Source organism: Haliaeetus albicilla, chromosome 5 (genome assembly GCF_947461875.1).
Source record: "Haliaeetus albicilla chromosome 5, bHalAlb1.1, whole genome shotgun sequence".
NCBI lineage: Eukaryota > Metazoa > Chordata > Aves > Accipitriformes > Accipitridae > Haliaeetus > Haliaeetus albicilla.
In genome coordinates this window covers 44,407,094-44,431,153 of record NC_091487.1, presented here as the reverse complement: position 1 = coordinate 44,431,153, position 24,060 = coordinate 44,407,094, and the positions used below count along the sequence as shown (strand labels likewise).

General features: G+C 47.8%; 1 protein-coding gene across 4 annotated transcripts; it reads left to right on the top strand.

Moving 5' to 3' along the window:
- Positions 1-1,664: 1,664 nt before the first annotated feature.
- Positions 1,665-23,344, top strand: PACSIN3 (protein kinase C and casein kinase substrate in neurons 3). Of its 4 annotated transcripts, none has more exons than XM_069784558.1 (11): positions 1,665-1,847; positions 13,854-13,937; positions 15,440-15,540; positions 15,962-16,118; positions 16,895-17,130; positions 17,538-17,693; positions 18,252-18,427; positions 19,246-19,366; positions 19,842-19,978; positions 21,236-21,396; positions 23,029-23,344. In XM_069784558.1, the coding sequence occupies exons 3-11, from the start codon at positions 15,487-15,489 to the stop codon at positions 23,142-23,144; spliced, it is 1,314 nt and encodes a 437-aa protein (XP_069640659.1). In that variant the 5' UTR covers positions 1,665-1,847; positions 13,854-13,937; positions 15,440-15,486; the 3' UTR covers positions 23,145-23,344. The 4 variants fall into 4 exon arrangements, with proteins under 4 accessions (XP_069640659.1, XP_069640658.1, XP_069640661.1 ...); XM_069784557.1 differs by lacking the exon at positions 1,665-1,847 and adding an exon at positions 2,063-2,155; XM_069784560.1 differs by lacking the exon at positions 1,665-1,847 and adding an exon at positions 2,814-2,956.
- Positions 23,345-24,060: the final 716 nt, after the last annotated feature.

Below are 24,060 nucleotides of genomic sequence, written 5' to 3'. Positions count from 1 at the left end.
ATTGTAATGACCTCGTTTACCTGAGCACCCCATTTTCCCTAAGCCATTCCAGCCTTGGAGGAAAGGATTGCAGCAGCCATGCAGTGTAGTACCTTCGCCTTGCAATCAGTATTGGGGGCAGCCAGGTCCCAAACGGAAAGCATCTATCTTAGATGCTCAGTGCATGGGATACCAGTATCCAAATCAGCATGGAAACGTAACATAGGGCAAATGCTGGATATAGAATATTGATCTATGACAGATGTTTGCCTGTTCTGTACTTCACTAACATACATTAATTTGATAATGGAATTAAAACCTCAGAACTGAATTGAATTAGGGAGTATCTATGCCAAAGAGTTGGGTTTGGTTTTGTTTCAGTAAAATACGAAGTTGATACTTATACTCTCAACTACGACTAACTTTGAGGGCAAGATAAGCATCTTGCATCACTTCTTGAAAGGATGCTCATGGTCACGGCACACCCAGTGACTTGTCATGGGTGCCCAGCTTCCAGGGATCCCACATAGGCAGAAGTGAACAGACGATTGGCCCCAAAACAAATTAAGTGTAATGGTTCCAACGTCCACTTTCCCACACAGCAATTCATAGTATCTGAAGGGCATCAGTACAGTTATTTTTCTGGCTCCTGTGAAACCTGGGACAGTTGTAAAGAGAAAGAAAACATCCCAGTACTGCTCCAGAGAAGTGGGAGCACAGATTTACGGCATGCTCTTTCCTCTCTTCCTCCTGCAAGGCGCTCGGTCTTTCCTTTCTCCACCAATTGAATAAACATCACTGCAAACCCACAGCTGGTCCTTGGAGTTGTGTCCCAAGTCACTTGGAAGCAGTCATGAGGAGACGGGCCAGCAAGGCCTCCCAGTGCTCCTCGTACAAACCCTGCCCCAGCGTCATGGGGAATCGCACCCGGGGCCTGGCGTTAGAAATGGAAACTCTGGCAGGCAAACTGCCTGGCATTTAGAAAAATGCTGGTTTCAATTGAGAGTCTCCGAGGACTTAAAGATGAGGTCCGGATTATTCAGATAAAGGTTTTCAGAGGAAAGAGAGAATGACCGAACGGAGTTAGCGGGATCTGGCCGAAAGAGAAAGAAGGGTGCCAAGCTGAACCGAGGTGAAGCCACTCTCCAACCTCATGGAGAGTGACCTACACTATGCTCAAAACCGAGGGCACAGCTCTCTGCTTGGCCGGGAGCAGGGCCTGGGGAACCTGCTGGGCTTCCTGCTCCACACCACCAGGCTGGCTACGGGCCCTGCGGGTCAGCTGGCCGGTACAGCACACAAAATAACTAACTAAAAACGAACTAAAGCCCCAAATCCGGTGGGCAACACTGAGAAAAGGCCAACTCGGGGTTGGCCCAAGCGTCACCCGGACGGGCAGCTCCTCACAGGGCTGCCTCCCAGTGCCCCCCACTAACGGGGGGGCGACCCGGCCGGGGACGGCAGGCCTCCCCCAGGGACAGGGCAACCCCCAGCCCCCTCCTCGCTCTTTAGAAGCGGCACCCCGCGCCTCAGGCCCTCGCCTTAGAGGGGGAACCGCGGCGGGAGCCTGCGCTGCCCTCCCAGCCCGTCCCTCCCCCCCCCGGCCCCACCTGCCCGGGCAGAGCCCGCTCGGCGGCGGCGGCCGCCCGTTAATTGGATCAAAAGCCCGGCGGAGCGGAGGGGGAGGCGGGAGTCTCGCCGGAGCTGCCTCACCGCCACCGGCGTGCTCTGAAGGCACGGGCTGGGCGGAACTGCTGGAGGCGGGGCGGGAGCCCCCGTGTCCCGCGGCTGAAATAGGGGGAGGGCCCGGTTCGCTCTCAGCCCAGGTGGCCGCTGCCCGCCGAGCCTCCCGCCGCGCCGCCTGCGAGGTAAGCGGCGGGGTCACCTCCGCCGGGGCTGCGGGCTCTGGGCGCTCGCCGCTGCTTGTCGGGACGCTTTTCGGACCTGTTCCCCGTAGGGTGCCGCGGGTCCCGGCAGCAGAGCCCGAGCCCTCCCCGCCGCCTCCCCGCGGCGGGCAGCGCGGTTCGGGAGGCGCTGGCAGCTGCGAGGGAAAAGTTTCCTCACGGAAAGGGGGCGGGTGGGGGAAGGCGGTGCCCGGCCGGGCGCTGCCTGTGGGCAGAAGGGGATCGGGAGACGGCTCGGCGCGGTTCGGCTTGAGGCGGATGGGAGACCCCCGGTAGGCGCGGGGGAGCGGCGGCGGATCCCCGAGCCCCGGCAGGTTGTTCGCGGTGGGGGGACGGGGGGACTGGGGGAAGCTCCCGGGAGAGCTCCGCGTCCCTCCGCGTTCCTTGCAGCCCGGCCGCCGGCCTGACCTTCACGAGGTGCCCCGCCGCCGGCCTCCCCGCAGCCGGCCTGCCGCCGCCCCGTCGCTGGGGGCTGCGGAGGCTTCCCCCCTCTCCCTCCGGAGCCAGCGCCTCCGCTCCGCGGCGGGGACAGGGGCCCCTTTGTGCCGGATCCGTGTTGAGCCGCTTCCCACTCTGAAACCGGAGCCGCGGGCGCTGTGGCGGAGCGGGGGGGGGGGGGGGGGGATGAAGCGGCTTCCCAGGACCCCCTGGGGGAAGGGGCCTCGCTGGGGCCCCGGCTCGGGGGGCTGCACCCTCTTGTCTTGGGGGGAACCGTGTTGTCGGTCTACGAGCCGGGGCTGCTGACGGGCGGAGTGAGGAGGACGGCAAACGGGACGGTCCTGGCCTTGCTCGTCCTTTTCTCCCTTCTGGCTGGCGGCAGCAGTCTTGGTGCGAGGGAGGGGAGAGCGGGGTTTGGGGCAGGCCAAGGGGTGCTGCTTGTGGCGGTTGTCGCCTGGCCCCTGGCAGGCTGCTGGGGTTACTGTGTCCTCTCCGGCGCAGGGCAGGAAAAAGCTGATAAACACGAAGGGTATTAGTGGGCCTGAACATCCAGTGCTTGAGAAGACAGTCTATGATTTGTCACTGCGCGCGGGAGGAGGGATCCGCGATCTCCGCGAAGCTATCGATAAGTCAAGGTAGCGTGGCCCAAACGCATTAACCAGTTTCACCACTTTCTGTGCCAGCTATGCGTTCTTTGCTTGCTTCAGTTCTTCAGGCTTGCAGAAGGCTCGGAGCTTGGTGGTGAGGGGGAGGTTGGCTGACCACGTCCGGACATTTGCTCCTCGCCCTAGAAGCAGTCTGGCCTTTTTGTTCACTCTTTAACCCTCCTTAACCAACTGGTGTTCCCTGCCTCCTGAAACGGGGGGTGAGCCTCTCTCCCCTTCAGATCAACCGCCGGTCTAATTCGCACAAAGGAATTTCTGATATGATGGTAATTGATTGCAGTACAGAACCCTAGCAGAGCCTCCCACTCCACCCTGGAATTCAAATGTCACTGAGAAGTCACTAAGCCTTACGACAACTCAAGTCATTCTCGGTGCGTAATGGGAGCAGAATGCACAACTGCAGCGTGTGGGCTAAAATGACAGGGTCCAGATACTCCTCGTTCCAGGTGTGAGCTGGTCTCTGGGTGGAGTCGAAGTGGAGCTTCTCCCTGCGCATTGCATAACTGGGCACATTCTTTCGGGCAAGGATTCACCTTTCTGTGAAGTGCACAATGTGCTCTGTGTGAGACAGAGTCTGTTCTGCTTTGACAGTGTTTTGTGTTATTAATGGTATTTCACTGGAAGTTCCCTAAAATATTTACTGGATTGTCCTTCGAGTTGCAGCTTGGAACAGAATGAATGTGTGAGCAGGATCAGCTGCTTGCTGCCTTCCCTATTCTGTGCCTGCTGTATTGTATTGCTTTATTGGCACTTTTTTTTGTTTCTTTTGACCCGAGTTTGAGCTTCTCTGGCTTGCCTGCACTTGTTCAAGTGAAGATTGTCTTCTTCTGAAGCTGTAAAAAGCAGTAACTTCAGCATGTCAGCTATGTAGAGGCTTGAGAACAACTGCCCACCTGGAACTCCATTATCAAATGTCAGTGAGTGAATAAGGATTGTGTGTAACAGGACTGTGCCAAAATGCCGCAGGTCCTTGGCAGACTGTGTGCGTAACCAAGTCATAAAAGCCTGAAAATCTTATAGACCCAAATTAATTTCTTCACAGGACAATGAGTGGTGCTTTTAGTCATTTTAGGTTATTGTGGATTATACAAGAGCTAGCCTGAATCTTCTGGGCCTTCCCTGGATGATCATGAGTTTCCAAAAAAAAAAAATATATATATGCACAGATATATCTCTTTTTAATTCAACAATATAGTGACTGCAAAACTGTGAGAACATGGTCACCGCAGCAGGGGCAACATGAGCTTCTGTTAGAACTTGTATGATATCACTGAGCATGGCAAATACTGTATATTCTTTATTCTGGCCATCTTGAGGGCTGGAGATTATTCAGTTGTTGTTTGAACTGTTTGGTCTGTGTCATGGCTGGCATCCAGAGATTGAACTGGGGACCTCAAAAGCTAAAAGTATCTGCCTGTAGCCTGAGTGGAAAAAGCTATGCTCTTGATCAGGGAGCATTAATAAACTGCCTCTATTTTTGCCATCAGCTGATCAGTGATGTGTGAATTTGGGCTGCTCTTGAGAGTTCATGGGGAAATGCCTAAACAATAGGAGAACTGTTTAAGCCCTTTGAGGGACTCTTATCTTTTTAAAACAGACTTTCTGATCAGGCAACCTATTTTATCGCTCGTTACTCAGCATGATGGGTGTAGAGGGTACTGTGTGATGGGGAACTGTGTCAGATAGATTAAAAAAAAAAAGCCTTAATATCTTAGTCTAAGGCCTTAGTGAGTGGGACAGAAAACAGTGACTACTGTATCTGGAAGTTTTCAGGAAGAATATGGGATTTTGCTCTTTCAAGAATAACAAAAGAACTTTGCATCCTTGGAGTAGTTAAGAAGCTGTTCAAGAGGTAGCTTTTTGCTGCTGCCTTGCGGCATGGTGACCACTGTAACATCCAAATGCACTCTGACTGACTGGGCACAAGTTTTTCTGGCAGAACAAAGTGTAATGTCAATGCAAAGAGCCTGGTGCATCCTCTGTTGTAACTGTCAAGCTTTGTTTCAGTGACTGGTACATGAGTTTCATGTTCCTTTAAGCTGAAATGTGGGCTGAAGCTGGGCACTGCTATAAGACAGTATGTGTGACTGGCATCCTAATCATATTTCAGCCTTCAGTGGTTTCTCCTCCCTATGAATGGCAGGATGGGAAGGAGCCTTTCAGTCTTGTGATAGTTAGAATTTGTGTTAAATCTAGTGGTTGTCACTAGGCATTGTAGTTTGTTGAAGAGGCATGTGAGAGATCTCCATGGTACCGGGGGCCTGGATCCAGAGGCATCAGGCTTGTGGGGGATTTTATGCTCTCTTAGTAGGTGACTATGGTAGGACTCTGTTTATTGCAACCTCTCAGTAAATTTTTCCAGGCTAGAGGAGTTAGAATTGCTGCAGGCAACCTGCAACTAATAGTGTTAGCAACTCTTCAGCCTCCTCAGTCCTGTCCATGCTATGAGCTTGCCCAAGCTGTGTCTCTTCTGTTTGCAGGAAGATATGGTACTTGCCTCCTGGGCTGTTGGTGACATGGTCAGTCTTTTCAGTCGCCTGTTGGTGATTGTCTGTTGGCAGTAACTTCTTCCTCTCCTTTAGTATCCCTGCTGCTGAGCCAAACCTCTCCAGCTCCTGAGAGCGCTGAGCTGTATCAGCTGCAGCACTGCTGTATAGAGCTCTGAAGTAGGCTCGCTGCCTTGTCTCTGACATGGGCAAGAAGCTTTCATGGCGGATTAGGAGAAGATGCAGTATATTTCAGTTCTTGAATGATTCTAGATATTTATTTTTGCTTCTTGGTGTTTTCAGTCAGCTCTTCCTTGTACTAGGGCTGCTGATCTGTGGAAACTTGTGTGAAAGCCTGCTGTTGACACCAGCAGGCTTCTACCCCAATGCAAGCAAAAAAACTAGGATTTTGAGCTGTGGGACAGGAGCTGCTTCAGGAAACCATTGGGGGGAAATAAAGCCCACTGGATTGCTCTGTTTGTGCTTTCGTTTTCTAAAAAGCCTCCCAGTGTTCTTTCCTTGTGTGTCAGGTTGAGTCCTGAGGATCAAAAACTGAGATCATTGCTTTGGCCAATGGGCTGAGAAAGCAAATGACACTCCAGTGGTGCTGAACAGTTAAAATCTATTCCATCATGTGTGCCCTTTGGGCTGACTGTCCCATTTGCTTGTGTTCTCCTGGAGTCTTGTGGATAACGCCTGGGATTTGAAGTACTTCATATTAATAGTCCTGTGCTTCAGCTTGAGATCCAAAAATTTATTTGAAGAGGCACTACCAATACCAAAGAGCAGATTCTTTGCAGGTAGTATGAAAGTAGATAAAAGTTGCTCCATGACATACAGGATAATGAACTTCAAGAAAAATGTGTGAAGTATGAATATCTGTGGCACAGGCCGGTTCCTAATGGCTGCCCTACTTCAACCTTGTTATCTGTGTGTATCTCTTGGAAATAGGTCAGAAAGGCATGTGAGTATCTTTAGGAATGGGGTGCCTACAAAGTGATTGAATCTGCCAAACTCTTCTTGAACCAGGAAATGCTCAGAAGGGAATCTAAGTTCCTGAATGTTCTCTCCAATCCACAGAGCAAGCGATACTTTCTTTCTACATGCCTGGTCCCATAAAAAGACTGTGCAAAATGACTCTGTGTACAAGCTGGTCTATAGTCCTGCCAGTTCATGTGGTACTGAAGTCTGCCTTACAGTTGCAGTTGTTCTTTATGTTGTTTAGATTTTCCTGCAAGGAAGCAACTGAATAAACCTAGGTCTGATGAGAAAAGGTGAAAAAAGAGCCTTGCCATCAAAGTGGAGGAACTGACCACAATGTGGAACAGAAGCAATGGGTGCGATGCTTTACCTCATTCTTCTGGTTTACTGCAAGAGATGTCCTAGCACTCAATCATACCTTTTCCAGCTCATACTTCAAAAAGTTGGTTGTACTCCCTTCTACAGCCTGTTTCGGACTCAAACTGTGTGGGGAACTGGATGAACTTCAGGAATGCCTTGATGATGATCTTCTTTCAGGTTCTTTTCTGCATTATATGAATATTTGAAAGAAAAGTATTCACATAATAAACACTTCTAGTTAATCGGCTTTTACCAAGTAAAACCAGAAACCTCTTTGATGCAACTAGAGATAAAGAAATGCAGTACTTTGAATTCACTGGCCATATAATTGCCACACAGTTGGTCTGAATGACAAAATACTTGCCAATGCTATCTCCCATTCCCCCTTCCTCAAAAGACAGCTAATGGAAAAGATAACTATTGGTAAAGTGAAGCCAGAAGTTGCAGAACTGCAGCTGGGTTAAAAAACCACTGTGACTTCCAAATGGGAGGAGGGGGCTGAGAAGGCTGATTGGAGGCATCTGGCTACTGTGCAGTCTAGTGAAGCAAGAAACCACCAGAAGCTCAGTGTTAGAATGGAGCTAACTGGCTTGTGGCTCCTCTAAAGGTTGTTTGATTGCATTGATTGCAGTCTGCTTCCTTAAGACTTAATGCATTCAAGTAAACTTGATCCCTGCTCTGGGGGTTGCAAGGTGATTCAATCACAGAAGGATAATATTCCGTTGACGGGGACTTACAGGAGTTTGCTTTTTTTTTTTCTCAAACACAGGAAACACCCCTGATCACCACCATCCATTATTTCTCTCTTCTTTGCTCAGGATTGAATGAGGCTGGGGCATCTTGTTCTGTTTGGATCATTGCTGTCACATGAAGATCTGAACAAAACAAACTTCTTTACTCAAAGCCTGGTTGGAAGTGGGTGGACTGGCTCAGCCTGCTATTGCAGTGAGTTACCTTTACTAAGTTATAGGCAACCGTGTTACAGGATGGACTATTGATCTTGTCTTGCCAGTCACTGAGTGCAGAAAAAACACAACCAGGTGAAATGTAGATTAAATCCTGGAAAAACTGTCTGCGTTCAGTGCAGATTGAGACTGCTCAGGAGGGGTATAATAGCTTTGGCTGGTGCTTTAAACACCTGTTTATTAGTGATTTAGGGAGAAATAGCTTCCAGTTGTTTGGGGTCCCTTCTGATTAAAGGGAAGTGCTGATTGCATGTATTTGCTGGCAAGCTTGGTGTTTATTTGCAGAGACTGATGCAGCAGGGTAGGAAGTACCCTGGGAAGTACCCAGCATGGAAGCAAGCAAGTGAAGAGGCTCAGGGAGTGGGACAGTAGAGATTACAGGTTCTCAACACCCACGTGGGTTAACCTTGCCCTGAGAAAGGGGTAAGACAGGGAGTGTGAGAACTGGGAAGTGGGCTTGCTGACTAGTGTGTGGAACACGAGCTATGTTATTCACAGGGCTATAAGAAAGTAGGCTGGTGTAGTGCTGTTCCTGGTAGCTTGCATGTGTGTCTTTTTATGAAGCTGACCACTGCTCATATTTGTAGCTGCCTGTTAAATACATAGACACAGCATACATGTCAAGATTATTCCAGCAACCATCTTGAATGTACCAAATGAGCATGGCCTGTTGCCCTGTTAGAGTATGGTACCCCATGGTCCAGCACTGATTTCTTCCCTCCTTTAACTCTGTGGGTATTTGAGATGTTAATCAAATTTTTCATGGGAAGACCAACTGGGGAAAAAATAACACAGACCTTGATAGTCCAATACATTCCTTCATTAACAGTTTCATATTGTTGTGTTAACAGGATATATCTGTGTTCCTGTAATACTGAAGATCTCCTACATCATACTGGAAAAGAAAGCAGAATTTTTCCTTTTCTTGGTGAAACAATTTCTGCCTGATAAAGCTGTGTCAGTCAGATATCTTAACCCTTAGATCAGCAGCGATGTGTCGGTAGAAGCCTGTCCTGTAGCCTTGGCCTCTGAGAACCTGACAGGGAATAGCTAATAAATGTGGAAAGTATTTCATTCTGAATGAACATTCTGAAAACAACTTGGGGTAATGCATAGGGGGATGTCTGTCTTCAGTATGTTAGCTTGGTCTGAATGTGAAAAAGACTGATATAAAGATGCTGTGGTCTGAAATGAGAGAGTAATGAAGCAGCATGTGGACTCAGGAGGTCAGCCCTTTAAGTGGAACAGGATCTTGTCTGTATTTTAGTACTTTGATATAATCATGGAGAATTTTGCTAGTGGACAGCCACATGATCTGTAGAGAATCATTGTCTGGGAGACAGGCTTCTGCTACAGGCTTGCACGTAGCTGAAGTGACCTTTGTGTGTAGTTACTGTTCTGCCTGATGTCTCTCTGACCTCTCCCTGGCTGGAGAAATCAGCTGAAATCTTGCTTGAAACTGAATTGGGCGGCCCTGGTAGTCTTCAGTCCTTAGGGAGCGGCTGGGAAACACTGGCTCTTAGTCCCTTTCCCAGTCAGGTGACTCTACCAAGGGTGTGACCACAGCAATAAGATAAATATCTCTAAGGGAAGTTTTGGAGGATCTTCATGTTACTTGGCATCTTCTCTAGCTGTAGAGAAGAACTGGCCCCTCTTCAGAAAGGTGAGTACACCTTCAAATATCAGTCCTCCTATATAATAGCAGTGGAGAGCATGTTTACTGGGCATCATTACAGTCACTGGTTCAGACCTATTGGATGTGCACCTCCAGAGACGGTGAGGCTGGAAAGGACACCCTGTCCCATATCCCATTTTATTCTCTCTATCAGGGACCTTCCTAGCACCGCTGTACCAGCAGCAATCCAGTTCATTACACTGCTGGAGTCATGTGGAACCTCCTGGCTCCAGCTCTCTAGTTCCATTCTGACAACAAGTTAATGGGAGAAAAAAAAAAAAAAGTTTTTCATATCTGTTGTTCTGTAAGAGGAGGGGGGCTGCCATCCTTTTGTGTATTTGGATTGTTCAGATTGAAACGTTTATCTGCAACCTACGCCAGAAGTGCCCTGCTGTGGAAACAATACCTTCACCACTGCCTGCTATACAGAAAAGTGACTCTGGGAATCAGGCGAATTGGCTGCAAAAATCTGACATTGCTGCCTTGTGGTGTTAGTTGTTGTCTTGAGGTGGAACTGAGTTAGTAGCAGCCCATTCTTGATTAAAATTCTTGCTTAACTTGGCTTTAACACCTATATAGAAATTGGTCCATAATAAAAATGTACCTCCACTAAAGCCTCAGTTACTATTACTAGATAAATATAAGTCAACTTGTTCCTACGTGTGTCTGCATCCAGCATTTGCTGTTGCACTTGGGAAAGGGGAGACGAGTTGGGCAGAAGGTGTTGCCTGGTGCAGTGTACAAGCTCTGTTTCTGTGCATGAATTTCTGTAGGGTTGCATGCACTAGACCTTTGAGCATTTTTAGAGCTCAGAGGCTTGTTCTTGGCAAACTTGGGAAAACAGTTGCCTACAGGGAGTCTCAGGAGGCAGTCGAGCAATGCACAGAAGTGATGCCTTGGGCATTTGGAGGCTGGAAGTACTGGAGTGTGGTGTAGAGGGGAGAGGATCTCTCTAGTTTACCTGCCTTAGGGAAAGGTTTCTGAAGTGGGGAAGAGTGATTATTACTATTGGGTCTAGAATTTTTATTTGTGGATCAGGACCCTATTGTACTCATGTTGTGCAAACGTGAAACGAAAAGGCATACTTTGTAGTGTGTTGCCAGATTCACACATGTTTTGAAAGAGAAGGTTTTAGCCTGACACCTTGGTCTGAGGGCAGGGATCTGTGGTCAAAGATGTGGGACTGACTGGAGCAGGGGTGAGATTAACAACACGGTTAAAGGTGGAAACAGCTCTGCCGTGACAAGCCCTTTGACATTTCCCTGAGTGGAGCTCAGTACCAGTGAGGCAGTTGTGAGCCACTCTACCTTTCCGCAGCTAAAGACCAAGAGCCATTTTTGGATAACTTAACAGGGAGTTGATAGCAGGTGTGACTTAATAACTATGTTGGTCATAAGTGAGAGCAGGTATTTGGGAGAAGGAGGGGAGTACCTTTTCTAATGGTACTAGCAGAAAGCACTGTAGCTCTGCAGAAATCTGATATGCATAGTTCAGTTCATCTACCTGACGTTGCTGGTTGTAGTGGTGTCTGTGATGCCCTCATTCATAATCCTGTGAAGGTGTGAAGTGAATAGAGATGCAGTCACTCTCTCCTTCCTTCTTCAGAGAGCTTGTCTTGCAGGAGCTGCAGTGAGGTCTCAAGTAGCTCTTAACTATGAGAGCTGAAAGAGGAAGGCAGGGATAAACATTCCTTTGCCCTGCAAATATAATTTGCTAGATAGCTTCCTCTTAGCAGAGGTGGCAGTGGCATCAGAAGGAGTCTTGTATGTGGTGCCTACCCACATATAACTCTAGTTGACCCAATATTGCTAATACTGTACAGGCTCTGCCAGCCCTCCTGAATCATGTGGTGGCTCTTGCTATATCACGCTGTCCACACGCTAGCCCTGTCATCTCTACTTTACTGTACAACAACCTCTGGGCTTTGGGATATATAACTTATGTATTTGTTCTTCCTCGCAAATTCGGGTTTTCCCTGGTCTCAAGGTCTTGGTGGCTCACAAGACATGCAGTGTTTCAGGAATAACTAGGCATGAAGGGGTGGAGTGGCAATCTATTTGCTCTTCTAGGGCTCAGGGTGACAGCAGCAGCTGTTCTTCAGCCCCTGTGTGCAGTACTAAGTACCTTCCCTATGTCTGTATGCAGATCCAATTTGATCTGCTGACTGACATGGGCTCATGGAGTATGTGAAGTCCAGAAAAAGCCCGGCAGAAAAGGGTCCTCCTTGTTCTTTGACCTTTTTGCTTCTACCAGGCTAGATTTTTTCTGGACTTCTATAAAGTCTATACAACTGCTATGGAAATATGTACTTGACTGGCTGCTACTCAGGTCATGGAGATTAGCCTGTAGAAATATTATACTACTTTACTGTATTCTCCCACCTAGCTGCTGTGCTGATGACTACAGTATAGCCTTAGGCTGTGGGATACTTTCCTACATGATACTGTGGATGCTGAAAACTTACGTGGGTTCAAAAGCAGACTGGAGAAATTAGTGGAAGAGAAATCCATTGAGTGTTACTAAATTCATAGGTGCCACAACCAGCTCAGGAAGTTCCTGTCAACAAATGGTTAGAGGCTTGGAGAGCATGCAGGGAGGCATCATGTATGCTTGCTCTGTTCTCAAAGCAAGGGAAGGTATCTGCTTTTGGCTGCTGTCTACAGAGGCTATGAGAACCCTTAGTCTGATCCAGCACAGCTACTATTATATTTCAGAGCCTGTTGATCTTAGTGATAGTAAATCCAGTTATTTGGGTTTGTAACTCCTGAGAAAATAAGTACATATGGCTCAAATTCTAATGTGCGAACTGCAGAAAGAATGGATTCATATTTTTTTTATATGTTTGGTTTTTGCTTGACTGTCCCTCAAATGAACAAGCACACTCTGACACACAACAGCTTTCCACATTTACCCCCAAATTCTAGCACTGTGTAGTCAGCCTGAATTGGAAACCAGAGATGGAAGGCATGTTTGTGATTCATTGCTTCCTGATAAAGTGGGGATGGGGGTGTGGTGTGGAAAAAGTGATACAGCCTTCATGTGTCACACCTAATTGATCTATGTCTCATCAGGAGAAAGAAAGAAAGGGTCTGGGGCAGTTTTAAGTATACTTAACTGTTCATGAAGGTTTTTTAATCTTAGCAATTTCAGGAATGTGTAGTCTGGTTTTACTGGGGACCACTGGGAAGTCTTAGAAGGTTTATGATGAGCTGTAACCTTTTATCCAGTGACCTGGATCATGCAAAAGTGTCCCAACTCTTCCCCTCCCACCCCTTCCTCACCAAAGGTTCCTAGTCTGCTTGCAATAACCCAGTCCACTTTTCTTTCCTTCCTTATCTTTTCCTACCTTCTTTCATTCCTTCTCAAAAATTGTCTTAATGTCTGGCTAAAAATCTCACTTCCAGGTTTTGCAGTTTCTGCTCTTGGCTGTATTAACTCAGTTGCCCTAATCTTCCAGCCTCAGGCAAGTGGATATCAGTGACAGAGAAGGTTTTTTTGCTTGTCTGTTTTTTAAGTAAATAGACTTTTGACATTGAAGTAAATCTTCAGGGAAGTGAATGTGAGGTAAACAAAAATGCCTCTTTCTGCCCTTGCTTCCCTTAGCCTCTGCAGGCCTTTTACTTCCCTTTCCTCTATGGAAAGTTGATGACAGTTACCTATACTATAATGGCAGAACAAAGTATTTCTGAGAATGTGATGGAGGCAGCTCACAGAACCAAGGGACAAAAAAGCTCTGCTGGTAGAGAGCCACATCCTACCAGGGCAGTGCTAGGTGCTCTGCTACTAAAAGGACTCTAGGCCTCTAGACCAGAATACGCATTCTTGTGAGGTTCTCTTTTTTTTTTGTTTAAGTGTAGAGGTATCAAGTCCTTTGTCTTGTATATAAATCCCCTTCATCTTTAGTAAAAAGGGACTGCAGAAAGTGTATGTGTGTGTCCTTCCCTTTTTCTCCCAAAGCCAGCTATGTGTAAAAGTACGTGCAGCAGTGTGTGGAGGAGGCGGTGGGTTTTGCTAAACTGGACACTGTACGGTGATGGGGGGACCAGGCCCCATGTACGGTGCCTGGGCAGTGTGTTTATTTTAGGCCTTTCTGGCCCAAGCTGTTCCCTTTGCTCAGCTGTTGTGATGCTACCTTTCCCGAACAGTACTGTCATGCCGCCCCAGTGTTTCTATTTTAACTTTCTCTGGGGCTAGATCTTGTGACAGAAGGATTTGGCATCCCTACTACGTGTTGGAACGTGACACCTGGAGGCACAGTGGCTGCAGCTGCTATATCAGAGGGTGTCCCTCCTAGGAGCTGGCAGAAGGGGGACACCCCTAGGGGTGTGATGCATCAGAACAGGCAGCATCCCTGCAAAGGAGCACCAGTGTCTAACCATGACCATCTCTGTCTCCTCCAGTCTTTTTCACAGAGTTTGAAGAGCTTGCGACATACTTGCCTGCTGCCCACTGCTCCCCTGTGGCATCTCGCTTTCAGCTTTCAGGTATGTAGTTACTGGGGATAAGAGTAGAGTTGCGTGCCCTGGAGGCACATAAGATAGCTTTGCAGCCTACTGACAAACGGTGGGGAGGGAGGACAGGGATAGCTGGTGGCATGGGTGGAGGTATTCTTCAGGTTTCAAAGTTCGTGCACCTGAGTGTCATGTCTCATTTAACAACTTGCTTCAGTGACTGGAGTTCAGCACTTTCAGCCTTCTGGAGAAACCCAGAGGAATGGCATTGATGTACTTCTGGCATTCTGCATGGGATGAGACTGGGAAACAGAGCCAAACTGTTTCCAGAAGAAGTGTAGGAAATTCCTGCGCTCTATGTTGGGGTGCTTCACGGCGTGGCTCATGCCACTGAGAAGGATTTGCAGGAGGTGGGAGATGTGGACTTGACCTAATCTTCTTCATCTCTGCTGTGTGCTCTGTGGGCTGGCAGAATGAGCAGATACCTCTCTGGGGTGTGAGGGAAGCTTTTTATAACTAGGAATGTGCAAGAGGAGAAGTGGCAGCAAAGGACATCTATGCTGCATTAACCCAGGCTTGCCTAGAATGGAGTGGGTTTGTGTGTGAGTGACTGGGCTTGGGCCTTTTTCCATTACTCCCTCTCTCATTCCTGCACAAGAGTAACGCTGAGCCTCTCCCTAAGGAATTCATAGTGTTGCACCATGTCACAAACAAACTGGCAGCACAGACTAGCACAGGGGAATGGGCAAAAGTTCTGAGACAAGAGAGGATGAGATGAACCTTTTACCTTCTAGCCTAGATTTTGAGCCTAATGCAGTGAGAGAGTTGAGTGTAATGAAAACACCAGCTCTACTGGGATGTTTCTAAGGAAGCAGTGCTGCTGGGTAACTGGCATGTGTGCTGCAGTGCCATTTGGCTGGGTATGCCCCAGCATGTTTCTGTAGTTCTGCTCAAGCCCAGCTCAGCTGGTGGGCAGTTTATAGTGCTCCTCCCCATTCAAGGCATGCCTGCCCGCTGACTGCTTAGCCTTGTTTTCTCCAGCCAGTTGTTGTAATCCCGTAATCCTGAGTCATACTGGGAAGCTGGAGTCAACTCCATTGACAGAAGACTTATTTGAAGGTCTTTCAAGGCAAACTTCAAATAGCTTTAGCTACCTCAGTTTATGTAGCTTTTGCTACCCTCTTGAGGACCTCGGTTAAGAAAGGAATCTCTGCAGACGTGTTTGGTGCTGCTGAAGGGTGTTGGATTCGCTATTTGTACAGCTGAGGTTTGGCAAGATTGTCTTCTACAACATCCTTTCCCAATGTGCTACAGGCCTGCCAAGGAGGCCATCTGTCTGCAGGGTGGGAGGAGGCAGGTTCAGTCCTGGGCATCCCTGCTGGATCTAGCCATCTGCTGCTGGAGGTGCTGTGATGCCAGTACTTGCCTGCAGGGCAGTAAGTTGGGCTTCTCCAGCTCCAAAAGTTATGGAGAACTGTGCTCTCTGCAAAGGCTCATCCAATGCTATGTTAGAAATCACTTTTCTCTCTTCTCAGCTTAACTGAAATCTGCAAAAATTCTCTGCTGCAAGAAAACGGGGGTGATGTCATCAGAAGATGATGCTGGCGGGGAGGCTCCTGGGGGCAGTTTCTGGGAGGTAAGGAAGGATAATTGGAGTGTGAGGGAGGTACGAATGTCTTCTCACCTCCCACCAGTGGAATTAGGGGGTTGAGTTTCAGGTTCCTGGGTGACATGTTGCTCTTGGGAAGTGGAAGGGAGGAACTGTGGGGAGGTTCAGTTACATGCTGTGTGTTACTGTAGGGAGGAGGTGACCCTTTCCTCCACAGATGCTGTGGAGTGAGAGTTCCTTGTTCAGCTGACACTGATCTGAGCTGTGAGAGGCAAGCAAAGCATCTCAGCTTCTTCCCTCCACTGCTGTGCCTGCCTGAGAGAGTGCCAGAGCTGCCTTCAGAAGGGCCTGTGCTCCCTCCCCATGCAATGATTGACCTGCTGCTGTCTGTTCTGAAGGAACATGAAAGTCAGTACAGTATAAAGGATGATGTTGTGTAAAATTTCAGGCTGGAAACTACAGGCGGACAGTGAAGCGTGTGGATGATGGGTACCGGCTCTGCAATGACTTAATCTCCTGCTTCCAGGAGCGAGCCAAGATAGAGAAGAACTATGCCCAGCAGCTAACAGAGTGGTCCCGTAAATGGAGGACCAATGTGGAGAAAGGTAAAGTTGGCAGGCTGGACTGGGAAGAGGAAGCAATCATTGCACTCTCTTCCTTGAGTGCTGTCTCTTACTGAGGTGACACTGTTTCCTTGGGGGACAGGCTTCTCCAGGAATGAGGTGACTTTCTTGGGTGTCTTTTTTTTTTTTTTTTGTGCATCTGTTTTTGTAGCCAGTCCTCTGATTTGCTTAGAGAGGTGTTCTCTGCATTATCAGGTGTTACAAAAAGATAATCTATTTGTTTAGTTTGGCAAGTCCTTGGGCAGTCCAAGTCTTAAATCAAGCTGCAGACCTCCCCTTTTAAGGATGGCTTGGCTGTCTCTCCTCCTCCAGTCAGAGAATAACTACTAATGCTGTGATTTAGTGACAGTGGGCTCAAACTGATAGCATCTCACAAAGTAATGGCAAACAGTGAGACAGATGCCCCAAAGGACCTACTGTCTGTGAAGCAGAAGCTTAGCCTCAGTCACGAACTAGTGTTGCTATCTGTCCTGAAGCTCAGGCCAGAACTGTGAAGAGAATTTTCTACAGAAACCTTCTCCTAGCTGGCACCATCTGGGACAGCTAAGGCTGCCCAAAAGAAATGCCCGACCAGGCAGCTGTAACAGCCAGTCTAGATGCTGCCTGTTGGTAGTGTGTGGAGACCAGTCAATGCTGACTTGTGTGATGGGGGAGAGTTAAGGAAGTGACTCCATACTGATGTCTGTAGGAGGAAAAGAATCTGCGTTCCCTTCTGTGGGCAGGAGGTGTAAGAGCCTCTCTGGTGCTTGTTCCTGCAGGTCCACAGTATGGTACTCTGGAGAAGGCCTGGCATGCCTTTCTGACAGCTGCAGACAAACTGAGTGAAATTCACTTAGATGTCCGGAACCACCTGGCTGGTGAAGACTCAGATAAGATCAAGGCCTGGCAGAAGGAGGCCTACCACAAGCAGATGATTGGAGGCTTCAAGGAGACAAAGGAGGCAGAGGATGGGTTCCGCAAGGCCCAGAAACCCTGGGTGAAGAAGATGAAAGACGTAAGCAAAGTGTGAATAGGGAAGGAGGGATAAGGACAGTCGAGCTGGCTGCCTGATTCTGAGAGCCACTGCGCAAACTGGGTTTAGTCACAGTAGCAGAGAATGTCAGAGAGGGAGGGATGTCTTGATGGTCTCTTGTTCTTGGTGGTTTTGTAGCTTCCTTCCCATGTGGGAAGGCTCTGGTAACAGGCTGTGTATTCCTGCACAGCAGGTGAGCACTGAAAAAGAGATCATTCGGAGGTACCTCTTCCCTTTGGAGCATGGTTTACTAAATGCCAAATTGGCATTCCTATTAGGTTGACCTGAAACAATTGCTGCTGACTGTAGCAAACGTTAACATGCCCTCTCTGAGTAATGAAGATCAACGTGGTCAGGATCATGGCTTTCTTTGCATCTTCCTCCTACAGGTAGAGACTTCCAAGAAAAACTATCATGCAGCCCGGAAGGAGGAGAAGACAGCCCAAACAAGGGAGAACCATGCCAAGGCAGACTCATCTGTCTCACAGGAACAATTACGCAAGTTGCAGGAGCGTGTAGAGAAGTGCGCTCAGGAGGCTGAGAAGGTGAGTGTGTGTTACATGGATGTGGGTCACAAGGATACCCCTCTTGAGGAAAAAGCACTGGTTGTAATGTCACTCAGTGAAATGGCTCCTTGCTGAAGCCTGTAAGAAGGTGTGACATCCCATTGTCTGAGGTGTTAGGAGGTTAGACTGAGACTTCAGTAACTTAAGACTAAGGTCTCTCTTTGGTGTTGGGTAAGATCTAACTTATAAGTAAATTTAATAAAATTTTTAAAAAAGTAGGGGATTTGGTGCAGGCGGGGGGAGCTACAGAGCTGAAGACTTGGCTACCAAAAGTGGCTGGTTTGCCTGCCCACAAGAGTGAAAGTGTGGAAGGTCCTCTGTGGAAGAGAGTGGCAAGGAAGAACAAGGAACTTGCAAGAATATTAGGAGAACAATGGACTGGGACACCAGCTGTGGGATTTCTTCTTTCTGTGGTGTACTTGTTCAGCAGTGCAGGGGGAAAAAACTTGTCAGTCCCAAGCCAGAGCAGGGGGAGTGTCACTGGTTTGCCATCAAGGCAACACATCTCACCATTGCTGTCCTCCTGGGTTGATACAGTGCAAGGATCAATATGAGAAGATGCTGGAAGAGCTGAACCGCTACAATCCCCGGTACATGGAGGACATGGAGCAAGTGTTTGAAGGCTGTCAGGAAGCAGAGCGCAAGCGATTGTGCTTCTTTAAGGAGATGTTTCTGAATCTGCACCAGCATCTCAACCTTTCCACCAGTGAAAGGTACCAGCCCTGACACAGGAGGGAATTCTGCCAGCCTGGGGTGCCCTGGGCTCTGGGGAGGGGTGCCAGTTCTGGTGTCCGTGAAAGGGAGCTGCCTGCTTGCATCTCCCAGGTCTTGCTCCTTCCCCTTCCAAGTGTGTCTTAGAACTGGCATTTCGTCCTTTTAGACTGACCAGTGCTGGTCTGATCTTGGACAGTGTCAGCCTCCCTAGAGAGGATTATTTCTGCCTCTGAAGCCTTCCTCTTCCACTACTGTCCAATACTGTTCTGTGGGTGTGTTTCTATTCTATGAAATGCCTCCATGTTGCTATGTGTAATCCCAGTCTGAGGAATGCAGCTCTGTTGCCTTCTAGTATCTATAACTATTACACCCATACACCCTGAGTAAAGAGACCTTTTGTGAGATAATGGTAACTGTAAGTTGCCCTTAAGTAGGGGTTACACAGGGGAAATAGGTGCAGCCAAAAATCTGTGCTCCTATACTTTTAAGGTGGAGGCAACAAATCTGAGCCACCTCCCTGTCTGTGTAAGAATGTGCCAGGCTCTTTCAATGCTCACTTGATGAGCTGTGCTGAGAGCTAGCATATGTTAGTGACTGCCACACCAAACAAGCCTGTCCTGTTTGCCAGGCTGACCCTTCTGTAAGGGTGGCTCTGTTTTCCTAGGGCTGAACCAGTTGCTGCTCTAGCATCCTTAATCCTGTGGGACTTTGGATGCTTTGTAATTGTGCATGAGGTTATGTTCTTCCTTCCTGCTTGGCTTTTGGGAAACTGCTGAGGGACTTGGTTACTGGTGGTTTTGTCTGTTCCTGGTCATAGCTTTCATGCGTTGTATCGAGATCTCTACCAAGTCATCATGGCTGCAGACAACCAGGAGGATCTGAAGTGGTGGCGCAATACTCATGGACCAGGCATGGCGATGAATTGGCCTCAGTTTGAGGTGATGTAGCATTCTAGAGTTTATTATTACTATTTCCAAACATTTAGCTGCTTTACTGAAATTGGTGGATTGCTAGTCTTGTGTTGGAAAGACCATGTCTTTGCTTGGCAGGCTCAGGATGTTAGGCTCTTCCAAAATTTTCTTGTTGTCTTGCAAGCTCTCTGGTGCCCAGAGAGACACATGCAACCCTGCCAAACTGCAAATACTCCAGCCATCCAGCTGCAAGGTCAAAGAATAGGAGCTGGTGCTGAGGGCCTTGGGACGAGTTCCTGTTACCATTTTTGCACAGCCCCTCTTGTTGCACATTGGGATTCAACAGGAGTGAGCCTGCTGTGCCAGCAAGGCCATTCGGCTGACCAGCCTAGCCACAACTGAAGTATGACCTGGTGTTCTGACCTTCTGTATTAGTCAGAAAAGATGCACAGAGCTTTTGTATCCAAGTGGCTTGATGGTATTACTGCTTTTCCCGGAACAGGAATGGTCCCTTGAAACACAGCGGGCAATTACCAAGAAGGAGAAGAGTGGCAAGATGGCTGATGATGTCACACTGACGAGCATTTTGCCTACACGGGATGGTGTTGTCTCACAGACCCCTCTGCAGACAAGGCGAAGGTAAGGGCTGAAGTCTGGGATACATCAAGTTAGGAAAAGTACAGCCCTGCCTAGGGTCACGAATGAGTTGGATTGATAGGAGTGATCTTTTCCTTAACTTCCTGTCTCTTGCCCGTGGCCTTGCCCATGCCACTCTGGAAGAGACAGGGTAGATAAAGGGGTTTAGAGTAGCTGCTTTTTTTTTTTTGCTTTTTTTTTTTTTTTTTTCTCTCTAGTATGTACTGCCTCACAAGGTGCCTGCCTTGTAAAAATCTTTCTAGTGATAAGATTTGGCCTGGTCAGACTAATGCTGTGTGATATTCTGGCATGCATTTCCCCAATTCTTCCTCCCAGTCAGGGTGATGAAAGTTGGGAACTGGCAGCTTTGCCAGTTAGCTATACTGTTTCCTAAATGCAGGCACCAGATATTTTATTTTTTTTTTAACTACTCCCTGGCATGGTGCTGAGTACTACCTGACAAGTCTGGGTGTAGCTGCTTCCCTTGCCAGGAAGCAAGCTGGAGAATAGGGAGAAGCTGAAGAGACTCATGTCCTACATTTCCAGTAGTATCCTGCTTTAAAAGGTGAACTCTAGCCTAAATGAACTGGGCAGAAAAGAATCGCGATATAGAGATGTCTCAAGGCCATTACTGTATTTCATAGTCTATTGGATTCAGGGGCCCTATTTGCCAATCTACAGGTTTTCTTACCAAGAGGAGCAGAACAGCCTCTTCTATGACAGCCTGAGGGCACCCACCCACATGAAGTTAGTACAGAACATAGCCACTTCAGGGGTTTTTGGGTTCCAGGTGCCTATCCTCTGCTGCTTTTCCCCTCTGCTCTTGTTCCTGACTTGGAAAACAGCATTCCAGACATCTCTTTGGGATGGGAGGCATGGCTTTTCCCATCTATCTTATTCTTGGCTGGAATAACTCTGGACATAGCTGGGCTCTCCAGTTAGGACTGGCCTTCCTTGTGTGAGAGGGTCTGCTAGAGTAGGATGAGGTCACAAAGAATGTGCATGTGTGAAAATACTTTGAGAAAGAGTTACCCTCCTAGCCCTCAGGGCTCTAATGCTGGGATGCTTTCAACCATATCTAGTATCTCCTGGGATCTCTCCTCCTTGTTCATCCTCACTTGGCTGTTGGGCCTCTTGCACCTCATTCTATAGCACAGCAGTCTCAGGGGGAGTCAGGGTGGTGCATGATTCAGGAGGAGGTGGGTGAGAGATGAGTCTACTAACAACCTTCTTGTGCCCTCTCTCCCTCCACATACAAAGCGGAGGGAAGGAAGATATTTCGGAGTGGTCAGATGAGGACACTCCCAAGAAGTGCCTGGATGCCAACGGGCATGAGGAGGACATAAAGGTACCAGGTGTACGGGTACGAGCGCTGTATGATTACACAGGACAGGAGGCTGATGAGCTGAGCTTTAAAGCAGGTACAGAAGCACTAATCTCTTACTAACCTTTTGTTGTCCTCACTCAGGCTGACTGAATGATGGAAACACTCTTTAAGAACTGGATGTCCCCTTGAAAAACTGATACTTATTCTTCTTCCCCTGGCCTGACCCATTGCCAGCTCCTCTGAGGTGGATGATACACTGGGAAGTCCAACTTGTTCTAGACTAAGGGACAGTAAGGCCACATAAAAAGAGACTGCCTAGGCCTTGGTCACAGGGTAGGGTGAGCAGACCCCAAGTGGTAAAACAGATCCTTCCTGCCTCCTAAGGCATTTATTCTGCATTGTGTCTTGAGACTTTATTAAATGATCCTCCCTTGTGCCATTGATACGGAAATTATATAGGTGGTCTGGATTGTCCTTTGATGTAACCAGAAGATAAATGTTTTGGGAGAAAGCTCAGCTGACTGACATGCACTACTGAAAGCAGAGTTCAACTGACAAAAAACAGCTATGCAAACTGTTGCTCAAAATGGGTATCTTGAGAGTGGAGATCCTGGCTCACAGCAGAGGATTGAGTGAGAGAGAATGCTGGAGCAAACAGACCCTTCCCCTTTTCTTCCTTCAGTTAAATTTAGTTTGCATGTGACATCTTCTCCAGCTCCAAGAGGACATCTGGATCTTGAGAGTGTATCTTATCTTGCTTGTTTTGTGTCTTACATGGTATCTCTGTGCTATACATGTCCAAAATACACCTGTTTTTAAAAGGCACTGAAGTCCTTCAGTAGCAGGGGCTTGTGCCTGAGGCCAGTATCTATGCTGCAGCATTACCATACTGGTAAACTTCTTAACACTAACTTGTTGCTTTAAAATATCTTACAATATGCATGCTCTAGAACTTGACTGTTTGTTCTCTCTTTCCACCCAGCAGCTATAATGAGGCATGACTGGTTAGCTTTAGTCATCCCCGTTTTGAATCTGCTCTGTGCAACATGCACCAGTAGGGCTTAAGCATAACAGCAGATGATGTTCTTTTCTGAGCCTCTGCCAGTGTGGGGTGTGCCTATTGATGCAGCCGGACCTCCCTCTCTGGCAGTAGTATGACCTTGTACTGGTAGAGAAGGGGACCTTTCTGCCCTTTCCCAAAGTAGATGTGGAAATGTTTAAAGCCTTTCCTGGTCATAGTCTGAGAAATGAGTTGATTCTATGCCTTGCTGGCCAAACCAGACACTCCCATCATGGCATAGTCATTTTGGGTCCTAACAGCCAGAGCTTAGCAGCCTCTTGTATTTCCTTCCCACCTTGCTACAGAGAAGCCACTAAGAAAGAAATCTCTTGAGATTGTTCTGATCTGTCTGGCTTTAAGCATGTTCCTCTAGGGGGGAGGAAAGCAGGCAGAAATACAGGGCACAAAAATATTTCTGATGTTGAACAGCAGAAGTGAAGGTCTGTCTCTAAGTTCTTGGCCTAGGGGATAGTACTGAGAACAGATACTGAAGAGGTCAGTAACTCTGGCTTTAAACTGTGCAGTATGATACAGAATGTGATAAGGGGAGAAAAGTGTGGTGATTCAGACCAATAGGTCTTGCTTTTTACCAACTCTTCTGAGGCAGGGAAAAATGCCATGCTACCTTTCTCAAGGCTGCTTCCTAATGACTGTTTTTGCTTTTAGGTGAAGAACTAATGAAGATTAGTGAGGAAGATGAGCAGGGCTGGTGCAAGGGCCGGCTTCTCACTGGCCAAGTTGGACTCTATCCTGCTAACTATGTTGAGAAGGTTGGATCATGATTGCTACTGCCCTGCTAGTGTCTCGCAGCCATACCAGCATCTCCTGCAGAGGTCACTGGGTCACTGCTGGCCCTAATCCACCTTTGCAGCATATCTAGCAACTTTTGGACTTTGAGGGCACGTATTCCATGTAACTAATGCTTCATTTTAAACGCCTAGACCTGTAGGCATTTTCTAATAAATAAACAAGGATGAGTAAAGACTTCTCTGACTGTGAGCACTATAGGAGTGCAGAAGGGAACAGATCTTCCTGATGTGCGCTCAGTGAAAGGAGATAAGTGACACATGCAACTCTTCAAAACAGAGAAGGCAGACTTCCTTGGCTTCAATGCACATGCATCCATAGGGTGGTGGGGTCTGCCCTCCCCCCAGGCTTCCTGTTCAGGGAAGTTTGGATGTGCAGGGTAATAGGGAACTTCTAGTATTGCTTCCCCTTTTTGGCTCAATCAAGCTGACTGGCAGAAATCTATTTATTCTCCCACATCTTTCAGAAGTTTTCAGTATCATTCACCTGCAGGCTTGTTGGCTCCCCTGTTAAGGCAGCTGGTATAAGTGATACAGCTTCAACAGCCTGGATGTACCTTCCCACTGCCCTCAGATTTATTGAGCTAACACCAGGAATGAATGATAGTATAGCTTGGGGACAGGAGAAAGAGGCTTCTGTGTTGCATGATGTGGCTGTTCAGGTTAACAAGTCATGAACAGAACTATCTGGCAGCAGGTTGGAGTTGACTGAACATTCCTTGAGCTAGAATGGGCCTTGACACACACTGAAGGCTGGTATTAACAAAAAGAGCGACATTCCAGTCCTGTTCTGCTTAGGACCCCTAAATGCACTAGTATGTGTTGGGGTTTCTAATGCTTCTAGATTGTTTTGGCTATACCTCTCTTCTTCATGAACACTGCACAGCAGAGA

Bases quoted from the DNA above. Each gene is read 5' to 3' on its own strand.
- PACSIN3 (XM_069784558.1), top strand. From the start codon at position 15,487: ATGTCATCAGAAGATGATGCTGGCGGGGAGGCTCCTGGGGGCAGTTTC. The intron at 15,541-15,961 runs GTAAGGAAGGAT...GTAAAATTTCAG, and splicing joins CTGGGGGCAGTTTCTGGGAG to GCTGGAAACTACAGGCGGAC. The intron at 19,979-21,235 runs GTAAGGGCTGAA...CCACATACAAAG, and splicing joins CCTCTGCAGACAAGGCGAAG to CGGAGGGAAGGAAGATATTT.